Genomic DNA, 16826 nt, shown 5'->3' with positions numbered 1-16826 from the left:
GCGCTGTTGACAGAGGGACAAGGAGGGATAGAATCCCAAGCAGGCTCCACCCTCAGGGCTGAGCCCAATGCAGGGCTCCATCTCATAACCCTGAGCCGAAATCAAGAATCTGATTCTTGGAGCTCCTGGGTGGCTCCATCAACCGAGCGTCCAACTCTTGATTTCAGCTCAGGTTATGATCTCAGGGTCATGCTAGCCAGCTTCATTCGCTCAGAATATTTCCCTCCCACACCGCCTGCATTTTTTTCATTCCTGCCTTATGCTGCCCCCAAATTCTCCCAACTGGCGATTGAGTTAAGTTGGTAAGAATTTGCTTACCTTGGTGTCAGTTTGCTCGATCCTTCTCCCTCAGGCCTAGATGAGATCAGTTGGAAGGAGGGGACGGAGAATTTCATTTCGTTTCTGAGAAGTAATTCTGCAGCACGAAACTGTTCGTGGGTAAGGCAGGCCTGGGAAGGAGAACTGAACTTGCGGGAGGGGAAGGGCAGGAAGGGGCAGGATAGAGTGAGCCTGAGCTCATTCTTGGGAGGCAGGTTCCGATGGCAGGGGATGTCCAAGAAAAACTTTGCTCAATTAAATTTATCTGTGGGGGGGCCTGGGTGGCTCAGTCAGCTAAGCGTCTGACTCTTGATTTCAGCTCAGGTTATAATCATGGGGTTGTGGGATCAAGCTTCTGGTCAGCACAGAATCTACTTGAGATTATCTCTCTCCCTCTTCCTCTGTCCCTCCCCAACCCCCCCAAATAAATAAATAAATCTAAAAGAAAAAAAAAAGAGTCAGACACTTAACCAACTGAGCCACCCATGTTCCCCAAACAACACATCATTTTTTAATACAAGTGTGCCCCATGCAATATTTGGGATATATCTATAGTAAAATCTATTTGTTGTCTATCCAAATTTCAAATTTAACTCGGGCATTCTGTTTTGGTTATCATTGCTTGTTTTTTGTTTGTTTTGTTACATTGGGCAAACCTAGATCCAGGTAAAGGGTCTAAGAAACTCTACCAGGTGTAGACAAGGGAGGCACGGAGGCCCCCCACCCCCGCCCACCATGACTAGGTCTCCAGGAATGGAGGCAAGCCTTCTGTGGCAGGCTTTTTAGAGCCCATCTGGAGCCCAGCCCAGGTGGACTGGCAAAGAAACTCTGACGTGCCACCTGGAAACACAGTGACAGCTGAAAGCCACACTTATATTAGACGATATTTTATTGATCGGCTTGTCTTCCCAAGCCTGGGTCAGAAACCAAACCACATCTCCCAGCCTGCTGTGCGTGGCCTGGTCCATCCACAGAGGGTCCTACAAGTCACAGCCATCCACCCAGTCGCTGAGGTCCTTGCCCTGGCAGTGACGCCTCCAGGCCTCCCTGAGGATGGAGGATGGGGAAGAGGAGAGACCAAATCAGCTGCAGCCTTCAGTCCCTGCTCAGAGAAGAACAGGAAGGAGGCGTGGGCTCTAAACCACAGTAAGGAGAGGGGCTAGCAAGGGAAAGAGGGCTAGTGAGCCCTGTTAACAAGGAAAGAACCCCCTAGAAGAAGTAAAAAAAGGACGAGCCTGGCCTTTAAAATGTCATCTGTCTAGCCTCTTTGTTTTACCAATAGAGATACGGGGTGATTTGTTCAAGTTCACCCAGAAGTCAGTGGCAAAGGTCCAGAACCCCAGTCCAAAGCTCTTTTCCCACACCGTGCTCCTTCTGTGGACATGCCGCCCTACAAGCGTACAGCCCTTTACAGTCTATGCAGCACTGTCCCATCCATCACTTGTTTGCCTGTATCCTGGTCCACCCCTGGGCAGCCCTGGAATGTGGATAAGGCAGATACTGTGTTCCCTATATTCCAAATGAAACATTGAGACGCAGATGCAAAATTCCTCACCCAAGATCCACAGCCAGGAAACGACAGAACTGCAGTCATACCCACTTCCCCTTAGCCACCAATCCAGGTCTTTCCATTGTCGGTAACTACGGTTTAGAGGCCCTTTCAGGACCATTACCTTGCTCCATCGTCACGCAAGCATCTTGAGGAAGATAGGCAAGATCCTGGGGTCCTGGGGCCCCCAGTTCTCGGGGGTTCCAAACTAAGGTGATTCTATGATGTCAAGTCAAAGAGCCCGATGACCAAGAGTACCCCTAGAGGACCTCTATAGATCCATCAACAGGGTGTGGTCAGTGGGCTTGTTTGCCTCTCCCATTAGACCGTAAGAGCCTCAAGGGCAGAGACTCAGATCTCAGGCTCTCTGCAGCCCAGTGCCCAGCACAGAGCCTGGCACAGGCAAGCTCCCATGTGTGCAGGTGGAGGAAATAAACAGTGCCCTTTCTAGTTTCTGGGGCCACTGCCTGTTATTAGCCTCAGCCACCTGTCACGGGTTATACCTGCCACAAATTTTCTCACCGCGTACAAAAGAGAGCTGTTCTTTGATGGAGCCCAACAGGACCAATGGTACTACCACCCCCGGGTAGTCCCCCCATGATCTCAAGCCCTTAGAGCTCTGCCAAGCCTGTACTCACCCATCCTGATCTTATAGCTATGTCCTGCTGGGCCTGCCTCACTCCAGACCCAGTTCCTAGGGCATCAACTCTTCTCAGACCAACACATCTCCCAAGCTGCAGCCACTGTCAAGGCTCATGTCAGACGTTCTCTAGATTCTCAGTCATTTCTGCCTCCTCCTCTCCCTCACTGCCACATATCGCCTGTTCCCATGCCTCCATACAGTCCCTCCTAGCCAACCTCCCTCCTATCCATCAGCTGAGCAACTATCCTAGTGCAGACCAGGGATCTCTCACCGGGACTCCTGTAAAGGCTTCCCTACATGCCCCTGCCCCTTGTCTTCCCCCTTCCTGCTTCCCTCTGCTCCTGGGCTGATACCCACTGCCTCCCGAATTCCTTTACCTGCCTTCTGACGGCCACATCTGCTGGAGCTCCAGGAGCCACCCGGAGTATCTCACCCTCCCCACATCCTGACCCTGCTGCTCTCTCATTCGGAAATGTGAGGAAAGGGAGGTTGGAGACTCAGCAGCGAGACCCCCCCCTTCAGAGAAGTCTGTGGGCCATTGCCTCAGAGGGCCACCTGGGAACCAATGATCTAGTCCAGGACCCCACGAGATGCTCACCCAACCCCTCGCCTGTGGGCGTGGCTGCCCCAAAGGCTATCTTGTGGGAAAGAGACAGGAAAAGAGAAGGTTGACACGGTGAGGCTCCAAAGTGCTCAGCCTCAACTCCCCACCATGCTTCAAGCCCCAAATCACTTCTTTGATCCGTCGTACATCTTGGGCTTCGCTACCAAAGTTAGTTTCGATGCCACCATTAAACAAACAAGGCTGACCAGATCCAGGCCGTGTGGACCTGCAGGCAGGCATCCTAACAGAAGTACAAGTGGCAGAGCCAGGCTTGGCTCCAGGAGTCCCAGTGAATTGCTCACCCTCCCTGACACCCAGTGTGCTGTCTGTAACGATGTCAGGGACAGTAACCCCTGTGGCCAAAAGTTGGGTGCAGATCAGACTGTGAGGCCACGGAACGGTGGCCGGGACAATGTGAGCACTCAGGAAAGAGTTGCTGCCTGCTGCTGTCCACCAGTCCCGGCCACATCAGCCTTGGCGCGGGGTGGGGGGGAGGCTAGCCCCGGTTACCTACCAGCTGGCCAGACCCTGGGGCTGTTGCGTGATCTTCATGGCACAGATAACAGTATTCTTAAGGTTAGGATTCAACAAGTCTGGGGTGGGAGGCAGAGACACATGGTGAAGGAACAGCGGACAGAACTGAACATCCAAAGTCTGTCTGTCTTTCTCTCTCTCTCTCTCTCTCACACACACACACACACACACACACACCCTTCTCCATCCTAAACCCAACCCTGTCTCTTGTTCCCTTCAGAAACCCAGGTCTCTCTCTCCCACTCCCCTCCCGCCCTCCTGCAGCGCTCCGAACAGTCTCCCATCAGATTCATGGTGGACCCGCCCCCATCTCTTGCCCCGCCCCTCTCTCCTTCGTAGGCCCAGAGGGGCGTGGGGGGGATTCCCCACTCAGAGACACAGGCGAGGATCACAAACACCAGCGGGAAAGAAGCGCAGCCAGGCCCAGAGCCGCGCCCCTCTCCCCGACGCTCCCCCACTCGGGCCCAGCCTACCGGAGCAGTACATCTGGCACAGGTTAGGGACCTCTGGGTCGAGGTTTTTGCACCACTTCCGGCTGTTGATCTGGAAGATGCCGTTGTTGGTGCTCCCGTCAGCTTCGTGGTCCACAGCAGCTGTGTTGAAGCCACTCGTGAAGTAAGCAAGACAGACCCCTGGGTAGGGTGGAGATGCAGGCCCGAGGGTCGGGTGACCGAAGGCCGCGTAGACCTGGACACTCAGGTGTGGGTGCGGGGGGACCAGGTGTGGGTGCGGGGGCCACACGCGAACTCCCCTGAGCCTCAGCTCCTGCTCCAAGGTGGACAGGGCGGCTGTTCTCCTGCCTACTTCCCCAGCGCCTCCAGACAGACAGCCTCAGGGGGGCAAGGGACTCATTTGGGGCCACCATAGCTACCAAACTGCCAGAGTCAAGTCTGTCCCTCGGGCCTCCTTCCTTCCTGCCATCTCACCGCTCTGCATGCAGTGGGGCCCAAGACATCTTTGTGGGGTGAACAGACAAGAGCTAGATCGTTAGAGGCAAACTGAGGAAGACCCAGGAGAGTGCTGGCAAGGGAGCTAGAACGAGAGAGAAATGAGCCAGACGTGGCTGGACCTCACAGCTTCCCGAAGCTACAAGCAGCTTGAAGAGTCTGCTCTTCCTGGTTTGCTCAGTTTAGCCTAAACCTGCATGGGAACTCTTGGCTGCCATTACGATTAGGGAACTAAGCCTTTGTGTTTCTTTGGCTGTTGACTTCAGTGACAGCGGCAGGGGCGGGCAGGAGCAGGCTGATGGGGCTGCCTGCGGCCAATGAGAGATTCAGCTTGTGCTAAATGTTGTCCACCCGTCGGGTCCTAGCACTCTGGATGGACAAAGGAGGGCTGAGGCTGAGAAAGCTTCTGCGACCACAGCCCAGGAGGGAGAGCGGGGAGGGAGGGGAGCGGGGTTGGGGGTGGGGGCAGTCCTCACAGTCAGCCAGGGTGGATCCCCGGTAGCCCTCCAGGCCGAAGTCGTGGAGCACCTTGGCCAGCTCACAGCGACTGTAGACCTTGGCGTGGCTGGAGGTGAGCAGGCAGCCGAGCAGAGAGGCGAAGGCCAGCAACATGCTACCCCGCGGGCACAGCTGCTTGCTGGGAGCCGGGCTCCTGGCTTCCATGCAGGTGGCAGAAGCACAGCCCCCGCCACGCTGGCTCACAACTGGGTTTTGAGAGGGCAGGCAGTTCAACAGCCCTGCTCCACCACTCACAGAAGGTCACCCTTGGAAGACAAAGAAAAAAGGGCTCTGAGCATACCTAGGTCAAGGGGGAAAAGGTGCCAATACTGCACACCAGCTCCCTTGCAGCCCCGAGGAAGCATCAGCCATGCGCCCAAGATCCGAGATCCCGGAGAGGGTTCCCTGAGGCCAGCTCCCCTCCGTCCCACTTTACACCTGCCCCAGAGCGGAGAGAGGAGGAGGGGAAAGAAAATGAGCATATTTGGAGCGCTGTACTACTTGCCAGGCATCATGGCATCCTGAAGCCCTATGTCGCACAACTAGGAAGGAGCAAAGTGTGGAATAAGACCAACATTTATGTGACTCCAAACCCCATGAGGTATGGCCGTGAGCAGATGATCCAGGAGGGCAAGGGCCGAGCAATGTCGTCAGAGTGTCAGTCAGTCCCCACCCCGCCCCTGTTGTCAAGGGAACGCTCTCCTAGAGCCGCTCCTTGGGTTGGCCCCTTGCTCTGGCTCTGCGGGCCAGCCCTCGGTATTATGAAGGACGTTTGCACCTGGTTGTGACCTTCACCTTCACTTGGTCTCAGCCACTTACTCCCAAGGCCATCCGCAAATCTCACTACTGCTGCCCTCTGCCACCTTCCATTCCCGTCTCTCTGGTACACCTTCCCGTGTCTCCCATGACCCCTACACCACTGTACTTGCTGTCTACCTTCATTGAGTCAAAAATCAGAACAGCCACAGGACGTCATGAATGGCATCCCTAAAAACACATGGCCTCGAAACCCACTGGACCTTCACGCCATGGAGGATGACAAGATGGGTTAAGGGTGTGGCTCTGCAGTGAGCCTTGAGTCTGAAGCCCACCTCCAACCTGCACAACCTCTCTGACTTCAGACACTTCCTGCGCCTCATCATCGCCAGCTGGCCAAGGAGGAAATGAGTAACCCCTGCCTCAGAAGATTGTTGAAGGAGTGAATGACAGGAGAAAAGCCCAGAGAAAACCTAGCTCTTTGTACTATAAATGGGTTCTTGTAATTTCTCTGATGAAATTCTCTGACACCAGCACGAGCGCTTTCTCTCTCCCGTTTCCCTCAAAAAACATTCGAGACACTCATTACTGCCCGCAGCCCCGTCCCACCCAAGCTCCCAGAAGACTTCACTTCCTGCCTCACAGAGGCACCAGTAGCCTCATCTCGCTTGTCTTCACCCCTCTAGTGTGGGGATGCGGGGCCTCGATGATTGTCAAGGCCCGCCATGCCTGCAAGCTCCAGACTTCACCCTTTCCCGCCTCTCAGCCTTGCTCCCCGGCCACCGCTCCTCTACCAGTGTCCTCAGTCAGTGTCCTCAGCACCTCTTCCTACCCCTTCTCCTGATGCATGGACACACACAGGCCTCACCACCGTCTATACCGATCAGTCTCTCTCCTTCTTTTCCCATGGAAACTTCTACAGGAAGAATGACTGTTTTCTCACCTCCCCATGTGTGTTCCGCCCAGTGAAATTTAGCTTGACCACCTGCATCACTACACACCTGATGCTATTCTGCCCTGTCCAGTGGGCCTCGTGAGTTCTTCACCCACGGGGGCACACCATTGCCCAATCTACCTGTTGAATCTCTTGCCTCTCTTGACTTCTGTGATGCCCCCTCTTCTGGGTTCCCTGCTTCTTCTTGGGCTATTTCTTTTGATTGCCTATGCCATCTCAAAAGTTGGTATGCTTTCCGGGTACTTCTACCCTGAGCCCTCCTCTCTCTCTCTTTCTCTCTCTCTCTCTCTCTCTCTGGAATACCCTCTGGGTGGCCCTACAGTTAACTGCCACCTGCAGGCTGGTGACGTTGAAGTCTGTCTTCCCCAGAGCAGCCGACCTCATCTGCAGCTGCCTCCTGGACTTCTCCCCTTGGATACCCCACATCATGTCCAAAACAGAACATGAGTTCCCACTAAAATCGACTTCCATGAGCCTTTCCTTTCTGAATTTAAAACATTCTTGGTTTTAAGCTCATAACTGGGGCACCTGGGTGGCTCAGTTGGTTGGTTAAGCAACTGCCTTCGACTCAGGTCATGATCCCAGGGTCCTGGGATCAGGACCCGCATGGGGCCCTCCACTCAGCACAGAGCTCTGAAGCTCTGTTCTCCCTCTGTGATCTCCCTCACTCTCTCTCAAATAAATAAATAGAATCTTAAAAAAAAAAAAACTCCTAACATTTTTGGTTTAAACACATTTATCCAAGTTAGAAATACAGATGGCCTTCTTCACTCCTTCTGTCTCTACACCCTTCACCCATCCCCAGCCGGTTGATCCCCAAGTGCTGTGGATTCTGCCCTCCCTCCCAGAGCACCATCTTGCCCTCTTTTCTGACCCCCCTCCCAGCACGCTGATGGGCTCCTTGCATCCAGTCCTGACCCGCTTTCCAAACTATTCTAGACACATTTACCACCATGAGTTTTTTAAATGAAAAGCCTGACCACCTGCCACCTGGGGATGGGTCCCTTCATCCTTGCTTCTAGGTGTGTGGACCTGTCCCTCCCTCGCCAGGAGTTCCAGTACTGCCATATTCGCTCATGTCTGGAGCCCTGACCTGCTCCTTCCTCTACATGGCGAACTCTTACTCATACTTCATGGGTCACATCACAGGTGAGTCCGCCAGCTCCACAACACGCCCTGAGCACCCTGTGGCTTCTGCCGTCCCCCTGTCCCACAAGACTGTAACATACAGTAGTTGTTCCCACCAGAAGAGGACTTCCAAGGAACAATGACTGCCCTGTGTAGCTTCATATCCTCAGAACTAAGCCGAGTTGAGAGGACAGAGTGGCTGTTCAATGGTGCTGCTTACCCTAAAGCATCCTGAGGTCCTGACCCCAAGAGCACAAACCTTCTCCATCAAAGTGGGGGATGGGGAGGCAACGGAAGGGGGACCTCACTAAGCTCTTCATACCCAGCAGATACTGTGCTGGGCCTTTGCTGGGTGTTTTCTAATTTAATCTCATCAAATCCTCTCAACAACTCAAGGGGCATAGGAGTAATAGCCCCCATTTCCAGATGAGGAAACCAAGTTCACTTCTCTACAGAGACTGTTTTTTGACCTTTTGTAGCAAAGCGACTTGAAATTAATTTCATCCTGAGCATGTCATGGCAGGTCGAGGGGTATAAGGAGTGAGGGCTGGTGAATCAGAGGCCAGACACCATCTACAAGATCTCCCCTCTCTCAACTCAGTGCTCTCCCAGCCCAGGACTCCCCCCGCCCATTTCTGACCACCCCCTTTCTTTTCCCATACCCCTCTCCGACCAGGCCAGCCAGGGCCCTGGCCAACAGCTGCAGGAAGAGGGAAGGGGGCTCACTGATCAGGTGTCGTCCCCACCAGAGCTGACACGGCAGTGACAGGAGGCAGCGGCAGGGACCCAACACCCAGCTTCAGCTCAAGACACCCCCATGATACTGCTAGGGCCTGAGGCACCCAGCTTTCAGAGAATGATGGGGGAGAGCAGACTCCAGACTGACATAGGGCCTTCTGGAACTCCCCAGTTCTGTGAGCTCATCTTCTAGAACCATCTTCACACACTGAGCTTTGAGTCGTCTCCTTGGCCCCACAGTTTTGGGGCTGGGGACATGTTAGGAGTGTCTGAGCCCTCCTCGGCCACTTCCACACACCCTCACACACACAATACGTTGAAGGATGACTCTTCTGCTCCATCGATGATGATGGCAGGGGCCCACAGCCTCCCCAGGCAGCCCACCTCACCATCAAAAGCCTCTGACTGGCAAAAGGTCCTTCCTTAGTGCCGAACCACAAAAGGCCCACTTTCCGCACCTGCGTGATAACAGGTCAGTGTGAACAATCCTGGGACAAAGGTGATGCTGTTGACACCCTAAAGCTTGAGGAATAAGGCAGGGACCTGGAAAGACACATGACGCCCATGTCTGTGTCTCACAGGGGCCCCTGCTTGGAGGTCGCATGGATCTGGGAAGGAAGGCTGGCACCAGTGACTACCAGCTGGGTGAACGAGAAAAAGTGACGTCACCTCTTAGTTTCCTCAGCTCTCAAGCGGGAATAACAACACCAGGAGTAGTCAGTGGTTGGTACGCAGGGTGTTCAACACATGGGAGCAACGACTGCTAAGAACAGAGGACAGCCAGAAACATGTGGAGTGGCACCTGCTCACCCTCTCTGCCTGGGCCCCACCCCAAACCAACCAGTTTAGAATCAAGGGTTAGCCCAGATCCAGATCACCTTAGGATTTCTTCCTTCCTTCCTTCCTTCCTTTCTTTCTTTCTTTCTTTTAAATTGTGGTATGAACACTTAACGTGAGATTTGTCATCAAGTCTGTAAGTGACCAGCAGAGCCCTGTTGGCCATCGGCGCCTATTGTACAGAAGATCTCTAGAGCTTACTCATCTTGCTCAACCGAAAACTTTATACCAATTGATTAATAACTCACTGTTTCTCCCTCCCCAGTGTCTGGCAGCCACGGTTTCTCTCTGTGTCTACGAACTTGACTATTGTAGTTGCCTCATACGAGAAGAATCACGGCGTCTTAATCTTTCTGTGACCAGTTCATTTCACTCAGCATAACGGCCTCCAGGTTCATCCATGTTGTCGCATATTACAGAATTTCCTTCTTTCTTAAGGCTGAATAGTGTACCACTATGGGAATGTACCACACCCGCCATAACCATTCATCTGTCCACGACCACGCAGGTGGTTCTCACGTCTCAGCTATCGTGAAGAAGCCTGCAGGGAACATGGGAGTACTTGTATCTCGTTGCGATCCTGACTGCAATTATTTCAGATAAATACCCAGAAGTGAGATTTCTAAATCTTGCGGTAGTTTTATTTTTAATGTTTTCCGCAGTGACTGCCCCATTTTGTATTCCCATCAACAGTGCATGAAGTTTCCAACGTCTCCCAAGTCCTCGCCAATGCTTGGGGTCTTTTGTTTTTTGATAATACCATCTTGACAGAGATGAGGTGATAGGTCTTGTGGTTTTGATTTGCATTTCTTTGATGACTAGTGCCATTATGCATTCTTCTTTTCATATACCTGTTGATCATTTGCATGTCCTCTTTGGAGAAATGTCTCCTCGGCATCAGTATTTCTTAAGAACCCTCCCAAATGACTCCCAACGGGCAGCCAGGCTTGAGCCTTCAGGGCCCTGGACTTGAGTTAGGTACACCCAAGTTGAACATCTCGCTCTGCCCCTGACCGGCTCTCTACCCTGCCCTGTCCGCTGGAACCACAGTCCTTAATCTCCCCCAAGCCTCGTTTTGCTCCTCTGTAAAATGGAAATAATCGTCCTTCATTTTCCCAATGCATGAAGACGCCCGCCACTTCATTCAGTACATTTTAGCTCTTGTTTTTATTGTCTGGCCCTGGGTGGTGATTTTGTGTGGTTGAGTTTGGGGGTTTTTATGACATCGGCCTGCTTTTACTATTTTATCGCTTCTTTTTATTGAGTAATCTTTCAGCTTATTTTATTTTATTGTATGTTTTGTTATTTCCCACTCGACTTTCACTTTTAAATGGTGAATAAGGAACAGCAGCTCAACAGGAACAGTTATGAGGGCAAGAGAAGGTCCCTTTGGGGGATCGACGGGTCTTTATACCTCTGAGGACCTCTGCATGCGTCTTTCCTGTTTCCCCAAACGCAGCTCTGATTCTTGACCTCATGCTGGCAGAGACCCTCCTCTGGCTCCCTGCAGGTTTCAATTCCCCAGCACAGTTTCTCAGCCCCAGTGGCACATTAGAGAAATACTGATCCCCACCCCCCTGCTAATCACATCAAAATCTCTGGGGATGGGCCCAGGCATCAGTATCTTTTTTTAGTGCTTCTGGATGATCCCAAAATGCTACCTGGGCTAAGAACCACCCACTGTCCTAACCAAACTTTTTATAGATCCCTCAACGTGTGAGAATGCTTTGTGCCCCTGTCATATATGCTATGGGCTGTGTTATTCCCTCTGTCAAACATGCCCTTTCTATCCAACTCCCTCGCTGGCTCCTAGCCCTCCTGAGAGCATCACTGAAGCTGGTCTTCCTCCCCCCGGCCCCCCTGGGCTGAGTTCGGAGTCCCCCACATCCTTGCACAGCATCTGAAGCTAATCTGTCATCTTGGCCTTCCATTCCATAACACCAGTGCCTTCTAGGGAGCTGCCTGACAGTCCCTCTTGTCTATGTTCCCCTTGTCAAGAACAAGAGTCTTCAAATGTTATGCAAAGTAATGATGAAATGAATGAAAATGACCCAGTTGATCCAGAAGAACTGTAGCCCAGGGGACTTCATCAAGGAAAGCATTGAAGCTGATCTCAAAGAAGGTGCCAGGGACGGCTTGGACCATGGAAAAACAAGTCTGCCTCTGGCTGCAGGTAGGAAGAGCCTGGAACCGCTTGAGAGAGAGACCTGCTCACCTGGTCCACGCCAAACTTACTGCATCGAAAACAGAATTCCCCTCTTGTCGGTAAGTTATGTCTCTGTTATTTCCTCCATTGATTGCAGTACGGAGCTGTCATGGCAAGACACAGTTATTGGGAGGTCTGAGGCATGTAAAGTCCCTAGCCTACACTAACTAGTTTCACAGCAGCATATTCTTTTAGTTTTGTGTCTCCTCTATCATTCTGTCTTCCTTCTTACAATGGTTAATCTTATGTGTCTACTTGACCTGCCACCAGGTGCCCAGATATTTGGTCCAACGTCATCTATGTTTCTATGAGGGTGTTTCTGGTTGAGATTAATGTTTTTTTTTTTTCATTGAAATATCTTAGACATGTACTATATAAATTTAAGGGTAAAATATGTTAATTTTGTACATTTACGTATTGTAATATGAATTGCCATTGTGGCGATAATTAGCACCTTTACCATGATACGTAATTATTTATTGCTAGTGGTTGGAGTCATTGAGTTCTAGTCTCCTAGCAAGCTTGAGTATTATAATATTATATTTTGTCTGTATTTGCTATCCTGTAAGTTAGATGAGATTAGCATTTAAATAAGATAGACTTGAGGGGCGCCTGGGTGGCTCAGTGAGTTAAGCCGCTGCCTTCGGCTCAGGTCATGGTCGCAGGGTCCTGGGATCGAGCCCCGCTTTGGGTTCTCTGCTCAGCCAGGAGCCTGCTTCCTTCTCTCTCTCTCTGCCTGCCTCTCTGCCTGCTTGTGATCTCTCTCTGTCAAATAAATAAATAAAATCTTTAAAAAAAAAAATAAGGTAGACTTGAGTAAAGTAGGTTGTCCTCCTTAATGTGGGTGGGCCTCATCCAATCAGTGAAAGACCTGACTAGAACAAAAGGGCTGATCCTCCCTGAATAAGAGGGAATTCCCCCTACCTGTGTTCAAGTCCAGACCTCAGCTTTATTCCTGCACGTGGAATCAAACGGAAACATCAGCTTTTCCTGCCAGCCTTTAGACTAGAACAACATCACTGGTTCTCTGGGGTCTTCAGCTTACCCACTCACCCCACTGACCTTGGGACTTGCCCGCCTCCATAACTGCACGAGCCTTACCATTAATTTCCCAAGATGTGTGTGTTTGTGTGTGTGTGTGTGTGTGTGTGTGTGGTCACTGTTGCCACCAAACTTTGTTAAAGATGTACAGATACAGACATACTGTTCTGCTCCTACTAGTTCTGCTCTCCTAAAGAGCCCTGACTGATCCCCTCCTCATGGGAAGTTGCTAGAAACCCACTAAATGGCTGTGAGTTTCCTCAGTCCACGGCATTCCCTCCCTTACCCTGGTGCCACCACCGGCTGACATTCTCCCCATCCTTTCTGTGGTTTCTAGCTTCTATAGCACAGGGCAGCTGGCTGAGAGCAGCCAGACCTGGGCTAGCCTTCTAAGATTACAAAACTTACTAGCTTTGTGACCTTAACAGGTCACTTAGCCTTGCTGCCTCTCAGGACATGCATGCAAAGCATCTTACACAGAACCTGGCACCAAGCAGACACCATAAAAAGGTAGTTCCTAATTACTATTATGTTGGGAAGGGGAAACCAAGTAACCATTCTTTTGAGAACAGCACTTGAATTTTAAAAAACAGCTCTGCGTGAAAAGAACCAAAGGATATTACAAAGTAAAAGCTCGATCTTGTTTTAATGGGTCAGAGGATTTTTCCTCATCCAAGTTTGTGCTATGTTGGCCCCTCACTGAAGTCACAAGATCTCTGGATAAGCAAGGAATTACTCTACTAGCATTCATCTTCTTGGACTTATATCCCAGGGATTTGCTCCCAGGGAAACCAAGATAGCCCAAAGGAAAAGGGAAAACATTCGTCTTCAAGAAAGTGTCTGTTCATTCCTGTCACATTCTCCCTCCCCATCCTGCTGTGCTTCAGAGGTTAAAAAAAAAAAAAAAATGGGTCTCTATCTCTGTTCCCGCCCCTCAACCTGTCCGATCTGGGACTGCAGGGATTTCCTAACTGGGCCCTCTACATGTGTAAACCTCATGGGACTCAGAGAAGCAACCAGATGGTCCTGGACCACCTGACCTCTCCCCAAGTCTGCAGCCACAGCTCCCTGCATGTTCCCCCTGGAAACACCACCTAGAGGCTTCCACAGTCCCAAACCACCAACTCTTCCCCAAATTTCTCTACCCCATCAAGCACCAGAGAGCTCCATTTCATCCTTCAGTATCAGCCCAACATTGCAACCTTTGCAGGGAACATTAATTCGACACACACTGCCTCCGACCCCTCCAATCCGCTTTCTTGTCCCAGCACCTTTTTCTCTCTATCGTAGAACCACTGCCTTACACTGTAATTTACAGTGTACATGACTGGAGCCCCGTCTGTGAGCTCCTCCTGAACAAGGAGTGGGTGATATTTATCTCTGTATTTCCTTAACTCTTAATGGGTGAGGCACACAGAAGGCATGAGGGAGTACATTTAAAAACACACTGGTTGGGGAGGAAAAAAGATGAATCTCACTGTAAAGACTACATAAGGGGGATTCTGTGATGGGACCAGTTCACTCTCTCTCTCTAGACTGGAGTGGTGGGTACACAAATTTATACATTGTAAAGCAACAGAGGACCATGCAAGCACATTGTAGCAAGGTTGATGTTCTGATTTTAATAGTACACTATAGTTATATAAGATGTGACCATCAGGGGAAAGGGAATAAATGGTACAAGGGATCTCTCTCTACTCATTTTGCAACTTTCTGTGAGTCTAATTATTTGATAATAAAAAGATTTTTTAAAGATTTTGTTTATTTATTAGAGAGAGAGAAAGCGTGAAAGAGAGCATGAGAGGGGAGAAGGTCGGAGGAAGAAGCAGACCCCCCATGGAGCTGGGACCCCCCCCCCTAATGCAGGACTCGATTCCAGGACTCCAGGATCATGACCCGAGCCAAAGGCAGCCACTTAACCAACTGAGCCACCCAAGTGCCCTAAAAAGATTTTTAAAAAGGCAAAATGCACAGGCTAGTTTTACTGTTCTGACTAATCTAATAAAATAATGGGGAATAAGGGACAGTCAACTCTGGAATTTTTCACAAAGTCTAATTTAAGATTATTTAAAAGCAACTAGCTAGAGGGTGAATGTTAGAACATAAACACAACCCGACTGGGCTTCAACATCTGGTTTACTTTGAAATTGCACCAAGTTTCTGCTCAAAAAACCTTTCAACTGGTGTCTAAGTGGTTAGAACCCTGAGCTGAATGAGTCAGATCCGTGCGGCTGTGGGGGCTGAAGGAGGTCACGCAGGATGAAACCCCTTGGGAAAATGTAAAGCTTCAGTTACACTCTCTGACGAGCCTGAAAGGTGCTGAATGGGAGGAAGACCCCTGTATGCCTGGCCCATGACTTTGGGAAGCCGTGGGACCTAAAAATCTGGGTGCCTATTCTTAGCAACATGGGACCCTGCGCCAGCTGGAGATGTTGAAAAGCAAGGCTTCCAGTAAGCTGACATCTTCAAAAGCTTAAAGCCTCTTCAACCCAAGGCTTCTCAAAACCCGAGATTCCTAGCAACAGGGTGGGCTGACAACCTGATGGCTTCAAGAGCCTAGAGCCCTAGGAGCCTGGGGCCCCGAATAACGGATGACTCTAATAACTTGGGGCCCCTGAGAACCATGAAGCCTTTCATAAACTGCAAAACTGAATAACCTGGGGCTTCTAACAACCCAAGACCTATAATAAACTGAGACTCTTAGCAACCCAGGTCTCCTAGCAACCTGGGGACTCTGATTATCAGAGACTCCTAGCAACCAGGGAGATTGTGCCACCTGGGGGCCCGCACACATCTAACCTTGGACCAGGACTGCCTCCCAATTCTGCAGGCACCGCACGCGGAATCTTGAGAAGCAGTGTCACCTAAGAGAGAGAGACAGACTTGGAAACTGATGCTTGTGTTCTGATTTTGCCACTCAGGAACTGTACAGCCTTTGGTTTAACCTCCCTACCAGTTTCTCCTACAGAGAAGAGGAGAATGATTATAGTATCTTGCTCATGAAACAATTGTGAGACTCAGGTAAGAAGGTTGTGGGAAAGCATCTCAACCGCTCTACGTATGCGCTTGGCCATTTCTGACAGCACCCTCCCTTCTCCCGTCCTGATACCCTCCATAGTCCATCGGATCTGCTTCCAAAACATCTCTCCCATCTACTCCAGCTCTGTCATCACTATCAAAGTCAGTCTTCATTTCCAAAAGCTATCTTTCCAGCACACAAGGGCTGTCATAACACTTCTGCCTGTAGCCTTCCCTGGCTCCCTTGCTCCTGGAGTCGAGCTCAAACTCTTGGCCATGGTACCTAAAGTCCTCATGATCAGTCACTATCTTCCCAGCTGCATCTTCAATCACTCCACCAACCCCTACTTCCCTTATTCATTCCTAAAACAACCCTGAAAGGTGGTTTCGATTAATCATCTCTGTTTCACAGATACAGAAAACGGGACTGACAGAAATCACTTAAGTGCATACAGCCTTGACGCATTGATTTGAAAGCCAAGTCTGACTCCAAAACCCAAGTTCTTTGATTGCAAAGCCATCACCACCTCCTGGAAGCTTCCAGAAATGAGAGTCTCTGGTTAGCCTCTTAATAAACCAACTTTGGTCTTGCCCCAAAGTCCCCTCCACCCTTTTCTGCAGGGGCAACTGGGCAGCTTTCAGCTTTGGTGGAGCTCAAGGATTGACACCAGGGGGCGCTATCCCTGCACACAAAAACAGTAAATAATCAGACCGCTGAGGCCTTGGAGACCACGCCCAGTAATGCTTAACCTGTGACCTGTCTCATTGGGCCACATGGCTCACGTGTAATTCCAAGATAAATGGTTAGAAACCTGCCTCCATGTTCCTGCTCTTCAAAAAGACACGGTTAAATATTTCAGGGGCATAAAAGTCATTTTCATTAACATTTTTCCTGTCAATGAAATAGGTTAATCTGAGTTTTAAGAATACACATATTCTTCCATGGACCTCAATAAAGCTACTCTCATTTTTAAAAGATATTTATTTATTTACTTATTTGAGAGAGAGAGAGCGCATGAGCAGTGGGTAGAGGGAGAGGGAGAAACAGGGTCCC

The 16826-nt window shown here is 50.5% G+C and overlaps 1 protein-coding gene across 1 annotated transcript; it reads right to left on the bottom strand.

Annotated features, from left to right (window-relative positions):
• Window positions 1-1298: 1298 nt before the first annotated feature.
• On the bottom strand, window positions 1299-5348 carry SPACA3 (sperm acrosome associated 3). Its single transcript, XM_044250479.1, has 4 exons — window positions 5072-5348; window positions 4122-4280; window positions 3629-3707; window positions 1299-1365 (listed from the first exon to the last, which is right to left on the bottom strand). Exons 1-4 carry the CDS (start codon window positions 5256-5258, stop codon window positions 1299-1301), a joined length of 492 nt encoding a protein of 163 aa, XP_044106414.1. The 5' UTR covers window positions 5259-5348.
• Window positions 5349-16826: the final 11478 nt, after the last annotated feature.

The sequence above is a fragment of the Neovison vison genome, chromosome 5, assembly GCF_020171115.1.
Source record: "Neovison vison isolate M4711 chromosome 5, ASM_NN_V1, whole genome shotgun sequence".
Taxonomy (NCBI): domain Eukaryota; kingdom Metazoa; phylum Chordata; class Mammalia; order Carnivora; family Mustelidae; genus Neogale; species Neogale vison.
Note: the sequence above shows the minus strand (reverse complement) of the source record. Positions and strands in the feature narration are given on the sequence as shown.